Raw genomic sequence first — 24,711 nt, forward strand, 5'->3', positions numbered from 1 at the left:
GAGGTATAATCAATTATTAAACCTGTCTTAAATACCCACTCTGTGTTCAGCACTGTGCCCACTCCTATGAGTGATGCCAGAGAAAGCCAAGTTACTGACTTAATTTCCCTGTAGGAAATTCCAATCTAGTTGGGAGCAATCAGAATTAAATAACATATATGAGGCCGGGCGAAGTGCCTCACTCCTGTAATCCCAGCACTTTGGGAGGCCGAAGTGGGCGGATCACCTGAGGTTAGGAGTTCAAGACCAGCCTGGCCAACATGGTGAAACCCCATCTCTACTAAAAATACAAAAATTAGCCAGGTGTGGTAGTGCACAGCTGTAGTCCCAGCTACTCAGGAGGCTGAGGCAGGAGAGTTGCTTGAGCCCGGGAGGCGGAGATTGCAATGAGCCAAGATCTTACTGCTTAATTCCAGCCTGGGCAATGGAGTGAGCTTTGTCTCAAAAAAAAAAAAAAAAAAAAAAAAACCACACAAATATATATGAGATGTTGCAAGGCATCATAGGGTAAATGCTAGATGAGTAGAACATTTAATAAGTGCTGAGAATTCAGAGGAGGGAAATTTGTTTTGTTTAAGGTAGAAAATAGCATAAGCAAAACTAAAAGGAGCAGAATGACTATCACCTGTCATCACAGAACACAAAGGGCACTAGTGAGATTTTGTTTGTTTGTTTGTTTTTTATTTTTTATTTTTTTTGAGGTGGAGTCTCACTCTGTCACCCAGGCTGGAGTGCAATGGCACGATCTCGGCCCACTGCAACCTCTGCCTCCTGGGTTCAAGCAATTCTCCTGTTTCAGCCTCCCAAGTAGCTGGGATTACAGGCGTACACCACCATGCCCGGCTAATTTTTTGTATTTTTAGTAGAGACGAGGTTTCACCATGTTGGCCAGGCTCGTTTCGAACTCCTGACCTCAAGTAATCTGCCCACCTCGGCCTCCCAAAGTGCTAGGATTACAGGCGTGAGCCACTGTGCCCGGTGCACTAGTGAGATTTGATCAGAAAAATGTGTGCTAGGAAGTTGTTCCAATTACTATTGCTATCTAACAACCCCAAATTTAGATATTTAAAAGAATAGTGATTATTTTATTATTTCTGGTGATTTCTGTGACACAGGAGTTTGGGAAAAGCTCAGCTGGCCGGTTCTGACTCAGGATCTCTCGTGAGGTCAGACGGTGGCTGCAGCTGGAAATGGGAGTTGAAGAAGCTGGGGGCTGGCTGGGCACCTGTCACTCTCTTCACATGGTCTCAAGGCTTCTCCAGGTGATTATTTTTATAGGTTAGTTTGGGCTTTCTCAGAGGATATTTGGAAAGAGCCACTGTCACATGTCCCCAGGAAGCAGACTGAGATGTCGGGACATTTGTTGTTGAGTGATATTGGGACCATTACCTGTGGGAGGGAGAAGAAAGAAGCAGGATTAAGTAGGGAGAGAAACTGAATGGCAATACCATCCTAACGAAGGCCTCAGCTGACCCCAACAGGGTCCTCTGGATCTGGGATGACCCTTCTGAGTTTGTCTAAAACTGGGCAAATGGGCAGGCTGGTCCTTTACACCTCCGTGTTAATCATTCATTGGATTCGGGCTTCTCCAAAAGGGGGTATACCTTGAGTGAGGTAATCTTGAGCCAGGCAATCCCCTAAAAGGGCTGACAATTTAGGTTCATCTTCCAGTAGTACTCGCAGCAGCTACAGGAACAAGTTCCTCATTCCTGAAGGAAAAGCTGGGTGGTACATCACAGTGTCCACCACAGTTCTGACACCATCCGTGGCTTTCTGTAGAGGGACTCAGCCATTTTGTATGGACCTGGCAGAGAGGAAGCTGGGGGAATAAATGTCCAACCTCACTTTCCTCCTGACTTGATTTCCTATCAGGACCAAGTCCGGGAAGCCACAGGACTTCACGCAGTCCATATAGGTTCTGGGTTACAGAGCAGGGTGGAGAAGAGTGAAGAGTAGATCTAGAAGTGCAAACAAGATATTCAGCAGCAGTAGATGAGCTTGGATTTTGAATGTTAAAGGCATGTTGAATTTAATAATATCCTGAGGGGCCAGGCGCGGTGGCTCACGCCTGTAATCCCAGCACTTTGGGAGGCCGAGGCGGGCAGATCACGAGGTCAGGAGATAGAGAACCTCCTGGCTAACACGGTGAACCCCCCCGTCTCTACTAAACATACAAAATATTAGCCAGGCATGGTGGCAGGCGCCTGTAGTCCCAGCTACCCGGGAGGCTGAGGCAGGAGAATGGCGTGAACCCGGGAGGTGGAGCTTGCAGTGAGCCGAGATGGCGCCACTGCGCTCCAGCCTGGGCGACAGAGAGAGATTCCGTATCAAATAATAATAATAATAATAATAATAATAATAATAATAATAAATATCCTGAGGGAGCTTTCTTACTGGTGGATTAAAGGAGTTTCTGACTCACTCTCTCACCTGCTCCACTTAATTTGGTTATTTATTAATTTTTTTTTGAGACAGAATCTTGCTTTGTCACCCAGGCTAGAGTGCAATATCGTGATCTCTGCTCACTGCAACCTCCACCTCTTGGGTTCAAGTGATTTTTGTGCCTCAGCCTCCCAGGTAGCTGGGATTATAGGCGTGTGACACCAAGCCCGACTAATTTTTGTATTTTTAGTAGAGATGGGGTTTCACCATGTTGGCCAGGTTGGTCTCAAACTCCTGGCCTCAAGTGGTTTGCCCATCTCAGCCTCCCAAAGTGCTGGGATTACAGGCGAGAGCCACCGTGCCCCACCTTAACTTGGTTAGTTAACCTCACTTTTCATTTTGCCATTTAAACCCTACCTAATTACTTCAGCTTAAAGAGTAACCTGATCTGGTACATGGGTTTGGCTTTGGCTTTTCTCCTGACTAAATTTCACTTTTTTTTTTCTTTTTTCTTTGAGACGGAGTCTCACTCTGTCTCCCAGGCTGGAGTGCAGTGGCGCGATCTCGGCTCACTGCAAGCTCCGCTTCCAGGGTTCACGCCATTCTCCTGCCTCAGCCTCCTGAGTAGCTGGGACTACAGGCGCCCGCCACCACGCCCAGCCCTATGGTGTACTTTCTGCAGCCACTATTCAATGGTAAAATGAATTCATGGCCTTTCTTCACATTGATTATTTCCAGGATACAATTTAATCCCAATCATCATCTTTTATTTGAAACCCTACAATTTGACATCAGTAATAATCTCTTCCATCTCTTCTTTGGCTTCCATACATTTTTTTCCTTCTCTACCTACTCCTCAGTTTCCTTGAGGACTTTGGTAGACAGTCCCTCCCTCTTCTCTTTTCCCCTTCAACCATGTTTTGCTCTCCTTTGCCTGAGAGTCTTATGTACATTCCCTGTGGCATTTTATTTATTTATTTATTTTTTTGAGACAGAGTCTCACTTTGTCGCCCAGGTTGGAGTGTGGTGGCGCCATCTCGGCTCACTCTGTCGCTCAGGCTTATTGCAATCTCCTGCTTTTAAGCGATTCTAGCTGGGATTACGGGTGTGCGCCACCGCGTCCCGCTAATTTTTGTATTTTTAGTAGAGATGGGGGTTTCACGATATTGGCCGGGATGGTCTCGAACTCCTGACCTCAGGTGACCACCCGCCTTGGCCTCCCAAAGTGCTGGGATTACAGGCGTGAGCCACCGCGCCTGGCCAGCATTTACATTTTAAATGTAATCCTCTTTGAGGAGCAGTGTGTCTCTGTGGGGGGTGAAGTAGGGAAGGTGGAGTTGTGAGGAGTCTCTGTTGGAAAGCCAAAGATCTCTAACCTGAGGAATAGGAAAAACAGCAACCAGTTCTGGGAGGGATGGGACTAATTCTCCCACTTTCCACTCCTTCCCCAAATCATTTGGAATTTATTTGGTTATTTATCCTGAGAATGGTGTAAGGGAATAAGAATGATATAATTTAAGCAAGAGCTAAGAAAAAAGTTAGACCCTCAAGACAAAATTTTAAAAGATAATTCTTTTTATTTTTGAGACAGAGTTTCGCTTTTGCTGTCTAGGCTGGAGTGCAATAGCACGATTTCGGTTCACTGCAACCTCTGCCTCCCGGGTTCAAGCAATTCTCCTGTCTCAGCCTCTGGAGTAGCTGGGATTACAGGCGCACGCCACCACACCCGGCTAATATTTTGTATTTTTTGTAGAGACGAGGTTTCACCATGTTAGTCAGGCTGGTCTCCAACTCCTGACCTCAGGTGATCCAACCGCCTTGGCCTTCCTAAGTGCTGGGATTATAGGTGGGAGCCACCATCCCCGGCCAAAAGATAATTCTTATCCCACTCTTTTATATCCCATCCCACATAGACAGACTGTTTTTTTTTCCTTCTTCTGTTTTGAACACTAAATTTTAATCCCCTGAGGGGGTGCACTGTTCCTGGAGGTACTGTAATACCAGGTCGATGCGTGAAGTGAACAAGCAAGCTCCTATTCCGTCTTCCTGCTCCCCAAATCCATTTAATATATTGGTCTCGGATAGAAAATATATCAGATATTAAACTGTTAAGAACAGATCCTACACTTGATCTTAGCCAAAAGGCAGAGAAGCGATAAACACTTTTAAAAGCACACTTCACCTACAGATTTCCATGGAAACCAACCAAAGGGAAATTAGAGAGGCATCGCTGTGCCATTTCTATGCTAATTAATGTCTGATTTTCATTAGGCCAGCGTTATTTTTCCTCCAAGGTCTTAGTGTTTGTTACAGCAACAATTAACTCAGTAACAATTCCTCCAGGATAGTTTTATTTAAATATTATTAACTTACATACTTCACCCAACTGCTTTCAAAATTGTTGTCTTTTATGGTGTTAAACTACCATCTTTAAAATCTTGGCTCTAGCTCTGCATCACGAAAGGTCAGTCTCTGTGAAGAGCCTGACCCCAGCAGGACAATGCCACGAAGGCATCTTTTTAATGTGATGCGCACGTTGCTGTACACCTTGGCTGCAAAGCAGAGGCTATGCTTTTAAAACGGCCAAGAGCCAGTTCGAGCCGTGTGGTGAATTATCAGTAACGCAACTTGGGCACGGAAGGATGCTTTCTCCCTCTTTAACACTAACAACAGAATAAAAAAACAAAAACTAAAAACCAAATCCAACAGACAACGAAACTGTCCGAGTGCCTAGGGAAAGCGCGCCAACTACATAAAGAAAAGTAGGGGGGGTACTGGGATTCAAAATCATTTCTCCGGGATGTACACCCTCCTGGACCTATCAAAATTAACTGCGCGCTTGATCGTAGCCAATAGGTACGGAGTTTCTGGTCCAGGGCCTCCCTGAAGACTGATAGACATTTACCTAGCCCAATGAAGTAATGTGACGCTAAAGAATCAACCAACACGTTTGGTAGGTGGGTGGAGTGTAGGCCAGGGGGTTGGCGGTGCCGTGTCATGGAGGCTCAGTCTCTGAGCAGCCATTGAAGGGGAAGGAACTGCGGGTGTGTGTGTGTGTATGTGTGTGTGTATGTGTGTGCGCGCGTGCGTGCGTGTGTGTGCGCGCGCTAGTGTGTGGACAAGGAGGTGGGGGCAGCCGAGTTAGAGTCCCAACTCTTGGACTCCATTTGCTATTCTCTTCTTTCTCCCCCACACCTATCTGGTGGTAGTGGGCGTTTATATTTGCGTTCCTTTTCATTCATTTCTAAATCTCTTAAAAATTTTGGGTTGGGGGTATTGGGGAGGGCAGGAAAAGGAAAAGAAGGAGAGTAGTAGCTGAAGAGCAAGAGGAGGACATGGAGATGAAGAAGAAGATTAACCTGGAGTTAAGGAACAGATCCCCGGAGGAGGTGAGATGACTCAGCCCCCACCCCTTCCCCATCAGTCCTGTATTCTGAGGATCGGATTTCTGGTGGTCCTGGGTGGGTGTGCGGGGATGGAGTAATAAGTTAGCCCCACCCCCCGGGTTAGGGTTGGGGAAATGTTTAATTTTAAGTTTTAAATCATTAAAATCTTCTACTTAAAATGGCGAAGGGTTGAAGTTTCTAGGGGCGTTTTTGTGTGTGCATGGGGGCTTAACTCCTTTCGGCTTTCATCGAGTCGGGCGTCCTGGCCTCGTGGGGGCGGGAAGCGGGCTGGTGGGGGCGCTCCGCCGCTTCGCTCCTAGCACTCCTCCTCCTGGGGGCCGGCGGCGTGGGCGCGACCCCCCAGTCCCACTCGGCCCCTGCCGCAGCCATAGGCGCCTGAGAAGTTAGTCCAACTTTTCTGCAGTGCGGCCAACTCATCTTTTTAGGGGGTGGGCTCCCCCGGCCTCGAGGCCCTGGGCGTCCGACGTCGCGACGGGCGCGGGCTGGGGTCGCTTGCAGAGTCCGCGCATTCTCTGCTCCGGCGTCGCCCGCTCCTCCGGGAAGCCGCGCGCGCCGCCCTCTGCCCTTCGCCCGGCGGAATCTGGGTCAGCGGCGGGTTCTCCGACCGCGGGTGAGTTTGGGGACTCGTCGCAGTGACCGGAGGTGGGGAGGGGACGGGAGGCGTAATCCGCTTCTTCCCCCGCCGTGTAACGATATGTGGCACGTCGTGTGGCCGCAACTCTGAATTTGATCCCTGGAGACGGTTTCACAAAACTCAACATCAGGGACGTAGTAGTTTCGTGCTTTAAAGATGGGTTCGCTGAAACTAAATGATGCGCTCTCACTGCTGTCGCCTTAAAGAGACGGGGTTGGGAGGGGCCACGTGAGGCGGGGTCGCGGTCAACTTTTCGGGGGTCGGGCAAGAGGCGTTTCCGCCTCCTTTTCGCGGTTGCCTCCTCGGCCTCACCTACCCAGGGCGAAGGCGCGAGGACAACGCGGGTTGGGAGGCGACCCCTTTTTTCCTTGGGGAGTCCCCGCCCCGTGTGGGGTTTCCCGTCAGTCGGAGCGGCACGTCGCGAGAGCAGGGCTGGTGGCCAGCGGGGAGCCTCGCAGAGGAAAGCATCAGTCTTGCTGAAATAAGCCTAGAATTGGAATGTAAGGGAGTTGTCTGTAGCTGGATCGACCTATCGATAGAAGGATATAACGGGTGGTGTCTGTGCAGATCGGCATAGAGGATGAGCAGGGTCTGTCTGGGCTTTCGCGTCCGGCGTGTGGAGTAGCAACTGAGACTTTTTTTTTTTTAAGTGCCTGTTTTCTGAAATTGGCAGGGAGAGGAAACAGTTGCTTGCTATCAGGGTCATCCTGGAGAGAACTTGAAGTTTCTAGAGCTTATTCTTAGAGGCTTCAGGAAAAGAAAAAAACAAACTTTAAAAGCTGTCTCTCACAAGCACACGTTTAGAATACTTTTTGGTGGTTTGGGTTGGAAAATTGAATCTCGCCCGCGCCTCCCCCGCCAGGATTCTTTCACTTAGTGATTGTAGTAATTTCTTTGCGAGTTTTGGGGAGCGCAAGACGTTGCCTTTTTTCAACTTCTTCCGCTGTGTTGTAATAACGGTCTCTTATATTTATATAGACAGTTTACAAAGCACTTATCCCGTTTGTTATTTACTTTCCTCCTTACATACTTGTAAGGTGGATTGTGTTGTTCTAGAATCCAAATTAGCAGGGCAGTGAAATGATTTACACAAGTGGAGGAACTGGTTTTCTGACACCAAATCTAGTAGCTCCCACTCCTCAGCTAAACGGGGAGTCTGAAGACAGAACCAGTTCACAGCCCTGCGGCAAACCAACTGTGACTCTAGGCAAGCCATTCTTGATCTCCGGGCCATAGTTTCCTCTTCTCCAAAACGGAGCTCAAGATGCTCTCTCTGGCCACAAAAATAATTATGTCAAAATCATATTCAAATAGAGAAGGTGGCATTCCTTGTTGCCAAATTTTAGCCCTCGGATACCTCAAACAGGTTTTCACATTGAGTGTAGAGAACCAGGATCTTTGACCTTTCCCTTAAAGATTAAGTCCATTCAGGCCCACACCAGGAAGTTTGTTACTACAACTCTTACCTAATAGGGAATTCAGCCCCACTCCTTGAGGAATGGGGAAAAGTGCACAGAAATGCTATTATTCCAGAGTGGTAGGGAGAAGTAACATTTTGTTAAGAATGTATTGTTCTGGGTGATACTGTTTGGCCTGGATGTGAGAACAAATAACACCCTCTGGGCTGTTCCCAGAGGAGCTTTCTAACATTTCTTCATAAAGGGTAAGGAGGTTTTTTTGAGTTATGATGCTTTTATCAACCAAAGAGAAGGAGGTTTAAACTGAAAAAGTGATTAAACAGTTTCTTCTCTTTGTAGGTTTTTTTTTTTTTTTTTTTTTTGAGGTAGAGTCTCGATCTGTTGCCCAAGCTGGAGTGCAATGGTGCGGCCTTGGCTCACTGCAACCTCCGCTGCCTGGGTTCAAGTGATTCTCCTGCCTCAGCCTCCCGACTAGCTGGGATTACAGGTATCCACCATTACGCCCGGCTGATTTTTGTGTTTTTAGTAGGGACGGGGTTTCACTATGTTGGCCAGGCTTGTCTTGATCTCCTAACCTCAAGTGATCCACCTGCCTCAGCTTCCCAAAGTACTGGGATTACAGGCGTGAGCCCCCGCGCCTGGCACTCTTTGTAGGTTTTAGGGCGGCTCACTTGGATCTTTTCCTGGTAGCTCAGGTACCCGCTCCTTGCATAAATATATTCTCTGATGTTGAGGGTCCTCCTTATCAGGGTCAGAAACAGGTTTCACATGGGAACTTCTTCAAAGTTTGTTTCTTATGCATCAGTGATTTGAAGCAAGCATTGAACTTTAGTCCAAGTTTAAATTTAAAAAATGGCCAGGTGAGGTGGCTCATCCCTGTAATCCCAGCACTTTGGGAAGCCGAGGGGGGGGCAGATCACCTGAGGTCAGGAGTTCAAGACTAGCCTGGCCAACATGGCGAAACCCTGTCTCTACTAAAAATACAAAAAAATTAGCTGGGAGTGGTGGCATGCGCCTGTAATCCCAGCTACTCGAGAGGCTGAGACAGGAGAATTGCTTGGACCCAGGAGGCGGAGGTTACAGTGAGCCGAGATCGTGCCATCGCACTCCAGCCTGGGTAACAGAGCAAGACTCCATCTCAAAAAAAAAAAAAGAAAAAAAGAAATTTAAAAGATTACTTATAGTGATGACTTTAGATTGTATATCAGTTTTGGGGGGAAATGAAAAGGATCTGTGTAAGGGGATTGGTGGGGTTTCTGTTGTGTTGTGTTTAGTTTTAACTGATGGGCAATCAAACTGGAGATTGGTGGTTTTAATAGTTAGATTTCCAAAGTGTCAAGACCCAGGTCTTTACCTAAACAGATTACAAACTAAAGAATCATTAATTAATGTTTTCCCTCTTACAGGTGACAGAGTTAGTCCTTGATAATTGCCTGTGTGTCAATGGGGAAATTGAAGGCCTGAATGATACTTTCAAAGAACTAGAATTTCTGAGTATGGCTAATGTGGAACTAAGTTCGCTGGCCCAGCTTCCCAGCTTAAATAAACTTCGAAAAGTAAGTTGGCATTTACGTGAAGCATCATGATTTCGATGCCACGACTATTATGTCTAGTGTTTGGCCAAATGGAATGACCTGCTTGCTAATTAGAAGTTTTTAAGTTTCTAGAGATAAGAAAAAGTTATATAGGATTTTGAGAATCAGCTCTAATACTGCTTTTATAAATTTATTTATTTATTTATTTTTGAGACAGGGTCTTACTCTGTCGCCCAGGCTGGAGTGCTGTGGTGAGATCTTGGCTCATTGCAACCTCTGCCTCCCGAGCTCAAGCATCCTCCCACCTCAGCCTCCTGAGTAGCTGAGACTACAGGCATGCGTCATCACACCTGGCTAATTTTTGTATTTTTTGCAGAGACAGGGTTTCACCATGTTGTCCAGACCGGTTTCAAATTCCTGGGCTCCAGTCATCCTCCTGCCTTGGCCTCCCACAGTGCTGGGATTAGAGGAGTGAGCCTCTGTGCCCGGCCTAGAAATTTAAATCTAATAGTGGAATTGCCTTATAATATGAATTTGGATTTAATATATACCAAATATTATTCTGTACATCATGAAATCCAAATGTAGTACAACTAGAATCCAAGCTGGGTTAAAAGCCCATTATGTAGGTGTTCTAATATATTATTTGGCAGATGTAGAAAGGAATTTGGAAATTAATGATCTATAGTGATAGTTTCTTGAAGCCAGAGAGAATGACAGTTTTTTTTTCTTCAAATTGATATACTTTAAAAATCTTTGATATGCCAGGCACGGTGGCTCATGCTCGTAATCCCAGCACTTTGGGAGGCCGAGGCGGGCAGATCACCTGAGGTCAGGAGTTCGAGACCAGCCTGGCCAACATGGTGAAACCCCATCTGTACCAAAAATACAAAAATTAGCTGGGTGTGCTGGTGGGCACCTGTAATCTCAGCTACTTGGGAGGCTGAGGCAGGAGAATTTGCTTGAACCCAGGAGGCGGAGGTTGCAGTGAGTGGAGATCACACCACTGCACTCCAGCCTGGGTGACAGAGTGAGACTACGTTTCAAAAAAAAAAAAAAAAAAGTTTGATATGATACCTTTACCATTCTTTGTTTTCTTCCTTTGTTGAATGTATAGTTGGAGCTTAGTGATAATATAATTTCTGGAGGCTTGGAAGTCCTGGCAGAGAAATGTCCAAATCTTACCTACCTCAATCTGAGTGGAAACAAAATAAAAGATCTCAGTACAGTAGAAGCTCTGGTAAGTGGAACGGTTTTGTCTCTGGACTTGCTTTTTTTGGTTAAATTTTCTGAGATTTGTTTGTGTCTATTAATTTCTATTTAACTCTTAAAACTTATGAATTTTTTGTATGTTATGATCTGGGCAGTTACTGCTTTTGTTTCTTTTAGACTAAAATATTCAGATGAATTTAATTTTTTTTTTTTTTTTTTTTTTGAGACAGAGTCTGACTCTGTCACCCAGGCTGGAGTGCAGTGGCACGATCTCGGCTCACTGCAAGCTCCGCCTCCCGGGTTCACGCCATTCTCCTGCCTCAGCCTCCCGAGTAGCTGGGACTACAGGCGCCCGCCACTACGCCCGGCTAATTTTTTGTATTTTTAGTAGAGACAGGGTTTCACTGCGTTAGCCAGGATGGTCTCGATCTCCTGACCTCGTGATCCGCCCGCCTCGGCCTCCCAAAGTGCTGGGATTACAGGCGTGAGCCACCGCGCCCAGCCATGAATTTTTAAATCAATGAGAAATTTATTTTATCATCAACTTCAGGAGTTGAATATCTGGTTTTAACATTTCCAGTATTTTTTTTTTTTTTTACCTTTTATTCTTTTTCCTTCCTTCTTGATTATTTTTTGAGTATTTTATTATTTGTCCCCTTCTTTCCTGGTTTGAGGGAAAGAAAAGAAAAAGTGACATGCTGAAAATTATTGCTCTGATTTTGAAAAAAGATTGGAGGCTGGGCACAGTGGTTTATGTCTGTAATCCCAGCACTTTGAGAGGCAGAGGTGGGAGGATCGCTTGAGTCCAGGAGTTTGAGACCAACCTGGGCAACATAGTGAGACCCTGTCTCTACAAAAAAAAAAAAAAAAAAAAAAATTAGCCAGGTGAGCTGGTTGTGCTTGATATAATAACCCTTCATTATAAAACTCGAAAAATACAAAAATCATTCTCAATTTCTAATATATTTGTTTTCTGGATCATAAATTAAAAAGAAATGATGTGGTCGGGCACGGTGGCTCGCGCCTGTAATCCCAGCACTTTGGGAGGCCAAGGTGAGTGGATTATGAGGTCAGGAGATCAAGACCATCCTGGCCAACATGGGAAAACCCTGTCTGTACTAAAAATACAAAAATTAGGCCGTGCGCTGTGGCTCACGCCTGTAATCCTAGCACTTCGGGAGGCCGAGGCAGGCAGATCACCTGAGGTCGGGTGTTTGAGACCAGCCTGACCAATGTGGAAACCTCGTCTCTAATAAAAATACAAAATTAGCTGCATGTGGAGGCGCGTGCCTGTAATCCCAGCGACTCGGGAGGCTGAGGCAGGAGAATCGCTTGAACCCGGGAGGCAGAGGTTGTGGTGAGCTGAGATTGTGCCATTGCACTCCAGCCTGGGCAACAAGAGCAAAAAGTCCATCTCAACAAAACAAAACAAAACAAAAACACAAAAATTAGCCGGGCATGGTGGCGCACACCTGTAGTCCCAGCTACTCGGGAGGCTGAGGCAAGAGAATTGCTTGAACCCAGGAGGCGGAGGTTGCAGTGAGCGGAGATCGCAGCTCTGAATTCCAGCTGGCAACAGAGCTAGACTCCGTCTCAAAAAAAAAAAGAAAAAAGAAATAACATGGTATTTTAAATCTTGAATGTAAGTTTTAACTTTACTTTTCCAGCAAAATCTTAAAAATTTGAAAAGTCTTGACCTGTTTAACTGTGAGATCACAAACCTGGAAGATTATAGAGAAAGTATTTTTGAACTGCTGCAGCAAATCACATACTTAGATGGATTTGATCAGGAGGATAATGAAGCACCGGACTCTGAAGAGGAGGATGATGAGGGTAATCATTCTTAATACTCATAAGTGTGTCATAATTATAGCCTCTGCTGTAGCTGTGCAAATTAGATTGGGCCTGGAAATTTAGGTGTGAAAAAAAAATCCACAACAAGATATTAGTAAGACAAGAAAAAATTAAAAACCCATAGCTCTAGCCAGTATTTCTTCTTTCAGATTTCCTATAGTTTCAGGGAATTTAATGACTATTATAACATGAAGCTCTGTGAAATTTTATATCTGTAGAAAGTTGTACACCCAGTAAAAGTAGCAACCTCTTAAATAGTATTTTTTTTAAAGAACAACCACTTATAATAGCCAAAAAGTAGAAACCCAAATGTCTATCAACTGACGAACGGAATTTTTTTTTTCTTTTTTTAATGTTGAGATGGAGTTTTGCTCTTATTGCCCAGGCTAGAGTGCAGTGGCGCAATCTCGGCTCACTGCAACCTTCGCCTTCTGGTTTCAAGCAATTCTCCTGCCTCAGCCTCCCAAGTTGCTGGGATTACAGGTGCCCGCCACCACTCCCAGCTAATTTTTTTGTATTTTTAGTAGAGATGGGGTTTCACCATGTTGGTCAGGCTGGTCTCGAACTGCTGCCCTCGTGATCCACCTGCCTTGGCCTCCTAAAGTGCCGGGATTACCAGCGTGAGCCACTGCGCCCTAGCCCGATGAACAGATTTTAAAAATGTGGTTTATCTATACAGTGCAATATTATTCCACCATAAATATGAATGAAGTAGTGATACATGCCACATGAATGAACCTTGAAAATGTTCTTCTACGTGAAAGAAGAGAGACACAAAAGGCCATGTATTGTTTGACTTCATTTATATGGAAAGTTCATGGGAAGCCGAGGCAGGAGAATTGCTTGAACCCGGGAGGCGAAGGTTGCAGTGAGCTGAGATCGTGTCACTGCACTGTAGCCTGGGCGACAGAGTTAGACTCTGTCTCAAAAACAAAACAAAAAAAACGAACAAAAAACTATATATATGGTTCAGAATAGGCAGAAACTTCAGGATAGGCAAATCCATTGAGACAGAAAGTAGATTATTGGTTGCTCGATGCTGGGGGAGACGAAAATGGGAGAGTGACTGCCTGTGGGTGTGGGATTTCTTTTTGAGGGATGAAAAATAATCTAGAATTATATTGTGAGTATACAGTTTTAGGTAAGTGGATGACTAACAGATCAGATGACAGAATAGCTGTTAGTAATGGGATACTGCTCGTTATTATTGAGTGAAAACTTCTTCATCGTAAAAAGAAATTTGACGGATAAATACTGTTATAAAATGATGAAATGATAGATAAGCAGGTTTATTTTTTATTTTAGATTTAAGGGGGTACATGTGCAAGTTTATTTATTTTTATTTTTTATTTTATTTTTATTTTTATTATTTTTTTTAAATTTTTTTTTTTTTGAGACGGAGTCTTGCTCTGTTGCCCAGGCTGGAGTGCAGTGGCGCAATCTCGGCTCACCGCAAGCTCTGCCTCCCGGGTTCACGCCATTCTCCTGCCTCAGCCTCTCCGAGTAGCTGGGACTACAGGCGCCCAGCACCACGTCCGGCTAATTTTTTGTATTTTTTAGTAGAGACGGGGTTTCACCGTGGTCTCGATCTCCTGACCTCGTGATCCGCCCACCTCGGCCTCCCAAAGTGCTGGGATTACAAGCGTGAGCCACCGTGCCTGGCGCAAGTTTATTCCATGGGTGTATTGCATGATGCTGAGGTTTGGTCTTCTGATCCTCTCACCCAAATAGTGAACGTAGTGCCTAATAGTTCTTCAGCCACCCTCCTTCCCCTCTTTTGAGGTTTCCAGTGTCTGTTCCCATCTTTATGTCCCTGTGTCCCCAGTGTTTAACTCCTGCTTATAAGAGTGAGCATGCAGTGTTTGGTTTTTTGTTTCTGCATTAATCCACTTAGGATGATGGCCCCAGCTGTATCTATGTTGCTGCAAAGGACGTGATTTCATTCTTTCTTTATGGCTGTGTAGTATTCCATCATGTGTATGTTCTACATTTTCTTTATCCAGTCCACCATTGATGGGCACCTAGGTTGGTTCCATGTCTTTGATATTGTGAATAATGCTGTGGTGAACATACAAGTGCACATGTCTTTTTGGTAGAATGATTTGCTTTCCTTTGGGTATATACCCAGTAATGGGATTGCTGGGTTGAATGGTAGTTGTATTTTTAGTTCTTTGAGAAATTTCCAAACTGCTTTTCATAGTGGCTGAACTAATTTACATTCCCACCAACAGTGTATAAGCATTCCCTTTTCTCTGCAGCCTCTCCAGCATCTCACAAGCAAAGTTTTGAAGTGTCCACAAAGTAAAACAAACTTTAGCGCATGTGATATTTTCATGAGAATCTAGATATATATTGGATACCAGTATTTGGAAGCCATACTTCTCGCATTTGGTTTGTAGGAATGACTAGGAATGTTGTGAAACAGAAATCTTAAAAAAAAAAAAGTATCGCTCTGAGTTACTTTCCACCTATTGGCTTACAAATTTGAAGTGATTGGGCAAGGGTAAAAAGCATCAACATCCTAGGAAGAAACATTTACCCAGTCATTTACTCATCTTTAAATGATTTTTTAAAGATGGAGATGAAGATGATGAAGAGGAAGAGGAAAATGAAGCTGGTCCACCGGAAGGATATGAGGAAGAGGAAGAGGAAGAGGAGGATGAGGATGAGGATGAAGATGAAGATGAGGCAGGTTCAGAGTTGGGAGAGGGAGAAGAGGAAGTAGGTCTCTCATACTTAATGAAAGAAGAAATTCAGGTGAATACACACTTCTTACCTGCACTGAAAATTAATTTCTAGGCATAGGGCTAAGTACTATATAAAGTATGTTTTGTAGCAATCTGAGAGTTGTTTCTAAGTTGTGGGTGTGCGTATGTCTATCCACCTGTCTTTTTTTTCATTGTCCTCTAGCCCAAACTATATCCAGATAATCATAAACACCTATTGATTTTACCTCCCAGATAACTTTCAAATCTGTTATAGCCTCAATGGCATGGTATGGTGGAAACATTTTACAAATGTCCGTGAACCTCAATTCCTGCATTTATAAAACAGATTAGGCCGGGCATGGTGGCTCACACCTGTAATCCCAGCACTTTTGGAGGCTGAGGCAAGTGGATCATGAGGTCAAGAGTTTGAGACCAGCCTGGACAACATGAGTGGGGAAACCCCGTATCTACTAAAAATACAAAAATTAGCTGGGCATGATGGCACACACCTGTAGTCCCAGCTAATCGTGAGACTGAGGCTGAGAATCACTTGAACTCAGGAGGCGGAGATTGCAGTGAGCTGAGATCGTGCCTCTGCACTCCAGCCTGGGCAACAGAGCAAGACTCTGTCTCAAAAAAAAAAAAAAGCAGGTTATATCAACCTCATAGGATTAAGGATTTAACAAGATAATCTATGTAAAGAATATAGTCCCTGGCACATTATAGGCGCTCAAGAAAACTTGTTTCTTTCTCCTAATTATCTCTTGCTTATTCTTTTGTAGTAGCTTTCTAAATAGTCTGTCTGAATACAGCATCACCACTTAGGAGTATTCTTCACAGTGCTGCCTGTTTAGTCTAATGCAAATGTGATTATACATCAGCCTTCTTAAAACCCTTTAATGTTTCCCTCTAGCCCCCAAGACATACAAGGCCTTTCATTTCTGGCCTTTGCTTCCTTCTTCTTCTTCTTCTTTTTTTTTTTTTTTTTTTTTTTTCAAGCAGTCTCACTCTGTTGCCCAGGCTGGAGTGCAGTGGTGTGATCTTGACTCACTGCAACCTCTGCCTCCCAGGCTCAAGCAATCCTCTCACCTCAGCCTCCCAAGTAGCTGGGACTACAGGCACATGCCACCATGCCTGGCTAATTTTTGTATTTTTTGTAGAGACAGGGTTTCACCATGTTGGCCAGGCTGGTCTTGAACTCCTGACCTCAAATTATCCACCCACCTTGGCATCCCACAGTGCTGGGATTACAGGCGTGAGCCACTGTGCCCGGCCCCTGCTTTCTCCTCCAGCTTCGTCTCCCTTGATTCCAAATTAAATGATCACACCAAGCTATTTTACCTTTATGGCTGTGTATGAATATGTTGTTCACTCTATCTGAAATGAGCCTCTGATAAACTTTTTGTTTTTTGCTGAGTGAAGCTTGTGAAGTGCACTGATTTGATTTACAACTCCATGGAATTTTACATATGCATGTACTTGTGCAACCACCACCCAAATCATGCTTTGTGAATTCTTATCTTTACAAACCCAACTCTGCAGTTGCCTCATCATTGAAGCTTTCTATATTTTTTCTTAGGCAGTCACTCCTCCATCTGTTACCTCTGAATCGTGATCAGGCTTCTATTGCCTACAGACACTTGTAAAATCATTTGGCCACTTCCTGCTAAGTGGTGAGCTCCTTAAGGGGAGTGCCACTCACCTTTGTATCTCAGCATCTAGTACACTGACTGGTACGTGGTAGGCTCATGGGAAATGTCAGTTGACTAGAACAAGTTATCTGTAGCCCCTGGGAGTTTAGGTTAGTTATTTTCTCCTAATGTTAAATTGAATTTTATTTTAAAAACTCATAATTTAAGCTGGGCGTGGTGGCTCACGCCTGTAATTCCAACACTTTGGGAGGCTGAGGCAGGTGGATCACCTGAGGTCAGGAGTTTGAAACCAGCCTGACCAACATGGAGAAACCTTATCTCTACTAAAAATAGAAAAAATTAGCTGGGCATGGTGGCATATGCCTATAATCCCAGCTACTTGGGAGGCTGAGGTAGGAGAATTGCTTGAACCTGGGAGGCGGGGGTTGCAGTGAGGCGAGATTGCGCCATCGCAGTCCAGACTGGGTGATTAAGAGCGAAACTCCATCTCAAAAAAAAAACAAAAACATAATTTAAAGCATTTTTTATTATTAAAAATACCATCTCTTATTTAGACTGGAAATTGTTAATATTTGTTCTAATGAGTTTTGCATTGGTTAGATACATAATATAAACGATCAATGACATATTTTCTGATGAAACTAGTATGAAAAAAATAGGATTTATATTCATTTGGGGTCTTGGCGAGTTAGGAGCTATATATAATGAAGAACAGAACTTTAAGTGTTCTTTTTTTTTTTCTTTTTTGAGACGGAGTTTCGTTCTTGTCGCCCAGTCTGGAGTGGGTGGTGCGATCTTGGTTCACTGCCACCTCTGCCTCCTGGGTTCAAGCGATTCTCCTGCCTCACTGTCCTGAGTAGCTGGGATTACAGGTACCCACCACCACACCTGGCTACTTTTTTGTATTTTTAGTAGAGACAGGGTTTCACTGTGTTGGCCAGGCTGGTCTTGAACTCCTGACCTCAGGTGATCCACCTACCTCAGCCTCCCAAAGTGCTGGGATTACAGGTGAGCCGCTGCGCCTGGCCCCACCTTTTCTTTTTTTAACGAACAAATTCTGCAACAAAAGCCACATTCAGTCTTCCCCTTTTTTTCTTGTCTTCTCTTCTTCAGTTTAGTCTGCAGTTTTTCCTGATTTTCATTGTGTTCCTTTTTATGCTTTTTGCTATCTCATCTATTCCTTTCGCTCCTTATAGCTTACTGGTATTCTGGTATGGAGATGCTTTATTTCAACTGAATGTATAAGAATGATTTCTGATACAAGAATTAGGCAGTTGGCTGTGTGCAGTGGCTTACGCCTGTAATCCCACCATTTTGGGAGGCTGAGGCAGGCGGATCACCTGAGGTCGGGAGTTTGAGACCAGCCTGACCAACATGGAGAAACCCTGTCTCTACTAAAAATACAAAATTAGCTGGGCATGGTGGCACATGCCTGTAATCCCAGCTAATCGGGAGGCCGAGGCAGGAGAATCGCTTGAACCCGGGAGGCGGAGTTTGCGGTGAGCCGAGATCATGCCATTGCACTTCAGCCTGGGCGACAAGAGCGAAACTCTGTCTCAAAAAAAAAAAAAAAGGAAAGAGAAAAAAAAAACTACAGATTTAGTTAGGTTTTTTTTGTTTGTTTGTTTGTTTGTTTTTTTGAGATGAAGCCTTGCTCTTGTCTCCCAGGCTGGAGTGCAATGGCACGATCTCAGCTCTCTGAAACCTCTGCCTCCGAGGTTCATGCGATTCTCCTGCGTCAACCTCCCGAGTAGCTGGCATTACAGGCGCCTGCCACCATGCCCGGCTAGTTTTTGTATTCTTAGTAGAGATAGGATTTCACCATGTTGGCCATGCTGGTCTCAAACTCCTGACCTCAGGTCATCTGCCCGCCTCGGCCTCCCAAAGTACTGGGATTACAGGTGTGAGCCACTGTGCCCAGCCCTTTAGTTAGGTTTTGAAAAGGACCTTTATTAAGAATGGCAGAGGTTGTCAAAACACAGAATAACCATAGTTTCTTTGCTCTTGTTGGAATATATTACAAGAAAGAGTGAAAAATCCATATGATTTTTAAATTTTCAAACTGAATATTTGAATTTCAAGGATGAAGAAGATGATGATGACTATGTTGAAGAAGGGGAAGAAGAGGAAGAAGAGGGTGAGTTACATTAGCCATAAACAAATTCTAAAATTAAAGACAGTCATTTTTTATATACTTTATTTATTTATTTATATTTCATACACTTTAAAGAATGAGCCTATAATGCCAATTTTTACTGATCCCTTTGATTTTGCTTTATCATAGAGTGCCTTCAAAGTTATAAAAGTTTTTTTTTTTAAGAGTAATTGTCTTAGGCCACTCATTAATTCATAACTCATAAACAGCTTATAACATTTATTTTAAAAACAAATGAAGAGATGAATGGAACCTTGAGCTCAATTTATTATTTTTATAGAGTCTCATTTTGGAGAGAGTGAAGCCTTATAAGAGAGGAGCAGTTGAACTCCAGATAATTAATGCTCTTTTTAGATTTGTTTTCTAGGCCTTTAAAAATTTATATATATATACACATATATATATTTTTGTTTGTTTGTTTGTTTGTTTGAAACAGGGTCTTACTTTGTTACCCAGGCTGGAGTGCAGTGATGCAATCACAACTCACTGCAGTCTCAATCTCCTTGGGCTCAGGTGATCCCCCCATCTCAGCCTCCCAAGTAGCTGGGACTACAGGCACACACCATCACACCTGGCTAATTTCTGTATCTTTTTTTTTTTTTTAGAGATGGGGTTTCGCCATATTGCCCAGGCTGTGTTGAACTCTGGGTTCAAGCGATCTGCCCACCCCAGCCTCCCAAAGTGCTGGGATTGTAGATGTGAGCCACCATGGCCAACCAATATTTTTATTTTATTTTATTTTATTTTAATTTTTTTGAGACGGAGTCTCGCTTTGTCGCTCAGGCTGGAGTGCAGTGGTGCAATCTCAGCTCACCACAAGCTCTGCCTCTCAGGTTCACACCATTCTGCCTCAGCCTCCTGAGTAGCTGGGACTACAGGCGCCCGCCACTGCGCCCAGCTGATTTTTTGTATTTTTAGTAGAGACGGGGTTTCACTGTGTTAGCCAGGTTGGTCTCGATCTCCTGACCTCGTAATCCGCCCATCTCGGCCTCCCAAAGTGCTGGGATTACAGGCGTGAGCCACCACACCCGTCCTATTTTATTTTATTTCATTTTATTGTTTTGAGACAGGGTCTCTGTCAGCAGTGAGTGCAGTGGGGCAATCGTAGCTCACTGCAGCCTCGACCTCCCAGGCTTAAGCAATCCTCCCACCTCAGCCTCTTCCAAAGTAGCTGAGACTACAGGTGCCCACCACCACACCTTGCTAATTTTTGTATTTTTTGTATAAACAGGGTCTCACTGTTGCCTGGGCTGGTCTTGAGCTCCTGGGCCCAACTGATCCTCTTGCCTTGGCCTCCCAAAGTGCTAGGATTATAAATGTGAGCCACTGCACCCAGCCTTAAAATAATTTTTAAAATTTACTAACAATTGCATTGATGTCAAGCCCTTAGTTTCTTAATCTGTACTTCATGATATGGCCACAAGGGTGCATAGCAAACTGTAATTATGGATTTCTAAGCCTATTAAGTCTGTTTTCAACCTACTCAAATTTAAAGAAATTCAGAGAGGAAACTTGAAGTATAATTTCCTTCCTTCCTTTCTTCCCTCCCTCCCTCCCTCCCTTCCTCCCTCCCTCCCTCCCTTCTTTCCTTCCTCCCACCCTCCTTTCTCCCCTCCCTCCCTCATTCCTTTCCTCCCTCCCTCCCTCCCTTCCTTCCTCTCTTCCTCTCTTAGCCTGCCCTCCCTCCCTCTTTTGAGACAGTCTCACTGTGTCGCCCAGACTGGAGTGCAGTGGCACAATCTCGGCTCTCTGCAGCCTCTGCCTCCCGGGTTCAAATGATTCTCCTGCCCCAGCCTCCCAGGTGGCTGGGACTACAGGCACCTGCCACCACACCCAGCTAATTTTTATATTTTTAGTAGAGATGGGGGGTTTACCCTATTGGCCAGGCTGGTCTCCAACTCCTGACCTCAAGTGATCCACCTGGCTTGGCCTCCCAAAGTATTGGAATTACTGGCGTGAGCCACCTTCCCTGGCCAATTTTCTTCTGCCATTAACTTTTTTTTTTTTTTTTTCTGAGACAAAGTTTTGCTCGGTTGCCCAGGCTGGAGTGCAGTGGCGCGATCTTGGCTCACTGGTACTTCTGCCTTCCAGGTTCATGGAATTCTTCCTCAACCTCTGGAGTAGCTGAGATTACAGGCGCCCGCCACCACGCCTGGCCAATTTTTTGTATTTTTAGTAGAGATGGGGTTTCACCTTGTTGGCCAGACCTCAAGTGATCCATCCACCTCAGCCTCCCAAAGTGCTGGGATTACAGGTGTGAGCCACCGCGCTAGGCTCTGCCATTAACTTTTCACTAAGATTCAAAACTTTGTAATGTAACCAATCCTCATTTGTTAAAATTAAGCATTTTGCATTTTTCTTTCCACTCTTTAAGAAGAAGGAGGTCTTCGAGGGGAGAAGAGGAAACGAGATGCTGAAGATGATGGAGAGGAAGAAGATGACTAGATCATTCTAAGACCAGATTCTCTAATGTTTCTGGGTGTGCAATAGAGTGATCACATCTTTGTTTCTTCATGTACGATAGCTATCCTACAGAAGATAATGTGTAACTTTTTATAGGAAAAGTGTGGTTTTACTATTTTTGCCTTATCATTCCAAATAACTAGTCTGTTAATGATCATATTATATGTAGAGAAAAATTTTCATTGACTCTCATTGTGGAATTCCCTAGCAATTTATTTAGACTTAATTTTTTAAATTCAAGCTTACTGTATTAGTCATTTTTAGCCCATAATTAAAACGTGATCACTTTTACACAGGTGTAGTATGGTGCATTTCATTCCTTATTTATAAATTAACTGAAATTACAGTTTGCTATAATATAAAATGACAATAGTCTCTTGAGTGGTAAGTTGGTTATTTTTTTAGAGGTGATCCAGGGATCTTTAGTTTGAAGGCAGTCACCTTTTTTTTTTTTTTTTTTTTTTTTTTTTGACTAAGAGTGTTTGGTTGCTTTTTTGTCACAAGTAACTTGGAAAATAGAAACAGAATAGTAAAGGTTCTATTCAGCAACATAGTTCACGGATTTTGTGGAGGTTCTATCAGTAATATGTTTCATGCATTTAGTGGTGACTGATAAGATTTTATTTTTGAAGGAAAAATTGCTTATACTAAGTCCAGAGACATGCAGGTGAGCCCTTTTGTCAGGCTGCAAATCATGACATGTCGATGGTTGTTTATTTTGTTTTGTTTTTAGGTGTGCATTCTTTTTCTTCTTAGCAATTCCTTTATGATCACCTTCCCTTCTTGCTTCACTCCCTCCTGCTCTCTCAAAAGAAAGTTGGGAAACTTGTGAAACCCATGAAAACCTTTAGTCTTATACCTCAACTACCTTTCAGTCCTGTCTGGGTTTTAAATAAGTGAAGTGGAAGAAATTGAGTATTTTCTGACATAAGAATATATTATCAATACAGTTTTATGCAGTAAGCTCTGCTTACCATAAATGTTTCTTGGTTGACAACATCTAAGACAATATTAGTAGGATGAAGAAAGAAAAGCAGGGGTACTTTTGGAAGCAGTGTTAGTGTTCCTCAAAAGTCAGAACATTTGCCTGTTGATATATTAATAAGACATTAAAGTCAAATTTTAATGTTGGACTCTCAAATGATTTGTATACCACTCTACAAAGTATTTCTAACCTTTAATTCCCAGTTTTAAAGCAGATATAATAATAGCATTTAATTGGAATATACTAGGCAGCTGGAAAAGTATTTGAAACTAAATCGACATTAAAATTAAGATTTGTTTTCAAGTGGATGTCCGTTAAAAGTAGAAAAATATTTGGGATAAGTGAGTGTGTGTTTCCTTACATGGCTACTAAATAAAATATAATGAGTATACAAGTATATCTCCTCTTTTGCTATGGAGGCTCCATGTTCAAGGCAATGGCTTTTTAAATCTTGGCTATCTAAAATTTTTTCCCTTTGTTTGGAATATTTGTAAGTTTTTAAAAAGTTAGTGTCAGCAAATTAATTGAAGTTATGAGTTATGCTTCTATACGGGACATATTTAAATACTGAGTATAGTACTGCTGCTACTACTTCTACAATGTAAAATGTATGACTTGGTGTTTTAAAGTAAAAATTATGATGTTACTTATGGAGAAACTAAAAATGTTATACAACTGATTGAAATAAAACCCTTGGGATAAGTTTAGTGAGGGGATTGGAATCCCCAAAAAACTAACATTTTTCTTCTGCTTTTAAAAACTGAAATTCCCTGTTCTAGTTCCTAACAATTCTCATTACATACTATGCCAGATTACAAAATACTTATTTTTAAAATGAAATCTATATATTGACTTTCTTATCAATCATCTTACTGTGCAATCAAAATTAGAGTACTTTGGTTTGAAAACAACACTTAGAGCCTCCAGGTAACTTTTAAGACTTATTTAGCTTTGTGGGTGGTATTTTCATGCAAATAAGTAAGGGTGGGTTTTATATTTTGTAGAAGTTTTTGGTCCTATTTTAATGCTCTTTGTATGGCAGTATGTATATAGTGTGTTAAGTTCCTCAAGAATCTCCTTAAAAACTTTGAAGTTAATACTTTTGTGCAACTGTGTTTTGAATAAAGCCATGACAGTGTTAAAAACAAACAAAAAAATTTGCAGTACTCCTGATTATTCTTTTATTGTTTTTGACTGTTCCCTGTTTTTTTCTGTGACTGCTGTAACTTAAAGTTTTTGAAACTGAATTGCTTCAAATAAATTGAAGATTTGTTATAATGATTAGTTTCAGTGTATAACATTCACTTTTTCAACAATACCATTAGCGGCTTTGATGGTCTTTTTAAAAACTAACAGCTTGAAAGTTAACTGATTTAAATACTTGGATGTGATATAAGGCATTACAATTTATTTATTTATTTTTTGAGATGGAATCTTGCTCTGTCGCCAGGCTGGAGTGCAATGGCACGATCTCGACTCACTGCAACGTCTGCCTCCCGGGTTCAAGCGATTCCCCTGCCTCAGCCTCCTGAGTAGCTGGGACTACAGGCACGCACCACCATGCCTGGCTAATTTTCTGTATTTTAGTAGAGACAGGGTTTCACCGTGTTGGCCAGGATGATCTCGATCTCCTGACCTCATGATCCGCCTGCCTCAGCCTCCCAAAGTGCTGGGATTACGGGCATGAGCCACTGCTCTCGGCTGGCATTACAATTTAATAGTTTAACTCATCATCTTCTTTATTAACTTTTTTTTTTTGAGACAGAATTTCGCTCTCATTGCCCAGGCTGGAGTGCAATGGCGCGATCTCGGCTCACTGCAACCTCCGCTTCCTGGGTTCAAGAGATTCTCCTGCGTCAGCCTCCCGAGTAGCTGGGATTACAGGCATGCGCCACCACGCCCAGATAATTTTGTATTTTTAGTAGAGATGGGATTTCGCCATGTTGGTCAGGCTGATCTCGAACTCCCTGACCTCAGGTGATCCACCAGCCTCAGTCTTCCAAAGTGTTGGGATTACGGGCGTGAGCCACCACACTTGGCCTTCTTTATTAACTTCTTGTCCAAAAGGCAGAAAAAAAATTTGTATTCTCTTAATTTTCCTTTTGGGGTTGCAAATTGAACGGGTACTTTTTGCAGTTTGATTTAAAGTAATAAGTTTATTACCTATACTTGTATTATCTGTGGTTTATTAAAGTGATTATAAGACTATTGTATACCAATAGTTTTTTCTAAAGTGAATCCAAAGTTCTCCAATTATGCTGTATGTTTATCTTCTGAATCTTGATAATATAAATGGAAATATACAT

The 24,711-nt window shown here is 43.2% G+C and overlaps 1 protein-coding gene and 1 non-coding gene across 4 annotated transcripts; one reads left to right on the forward strand and one right to left on the reverse strand.

Moving 5' to 3' along the window:
• Positions 1–4,349: 4,349 nt before the first annotated feature.
• LOC115837850 lies at positions 4,350–4,539 on the reverse strand. Its single transcript, XR_004032890.1, has one exon. It is a non-coding gene; the product is annotated as a U2 spliceosomal RNA (small nuclear RNA).
• Positions 4,540–5,340: 801 nt separating this feature from the next.
• On the forward strand, positions 5,341–23,689 carry ANP32E (acidic nuclear phosphoprotein 32 family member E). 3 transcript variants are annotated; one of them, XM_003259161.4, is made up of 7 exons: positions 5,341–5,771; positions 9,248–9,397; positions 10,494–10,616; positions 12,256–12,421; positions 15,018–15,199; positions 18,885–18,939; positions 21,332–23,689. In XM_003259161.4, the coding sequence occupies exons 1-7, from the start codon at positions 5,718–5,720 to the stop codon at positions 21,400–21,402; spliced, it is 801 nt and encodes a 266-aa protein (XP_003259209.2). In that variant the 5' UTR covers positions 5,341–5,717; the 3' UTR covers positions 21,403–23,689. The 3 variants fall into 3 exon arrangements, with proteins under 3 accessions (XP_003259209.2, XP_012366720.2, XP_030680518.1); XM_012511266.2 differs by having other exon boundaries at positions 21,335–23,689; XM_030824658.1 differs by lacking the exons at positions 12,256–12,421; positions 18,885–18,939; positions 21,332–23,689 and having other exon boundaries at positions 15,018–15,167.
• The last annotated feature ends 1,022 nt before the right edge of the window (positions 23,690–24,711 follow it).

The sequence above is a fragment of the Nomascus leucogenys genome, chromosome 12 (assembly GCF_006542625.1).
Source record: "Nomascus leucogenys isolate Asia chromosome 12, Asia_NLE_v1, whole genome shotgun sequence".
Lineage (NCBI taxonomy): Eukaryota > Metazoa > Chordata > Mammalia > Primates > Hylobatidae > Nomascus > Nomascus leucogenys.

Bases quoted from the DNA above. Each gene is read 5' to 3' on its own strand.
- ANP32E (XM_003259161.4), top strand. From the start codon at position 5,718: ATGGAGATGAAGAAGAAGATTAACCTGGAGTTAAGGAACAGATCCCCG. The intron at 5,772-9,247 runs GTGAGATGACTC...TCCCTCTTACAG, and splicing joins GGAACAGATCCCCGGAGGAG to GTGACAGAGTTAGTCCTTGA. The intron at 9,398-10,493 runs GTAAGTTGGCAT...TTGAATGTATAG, and splicing joins GCTTAAATAAACTTCGAAAA to TTGGAGCTTAGTGATAATAT.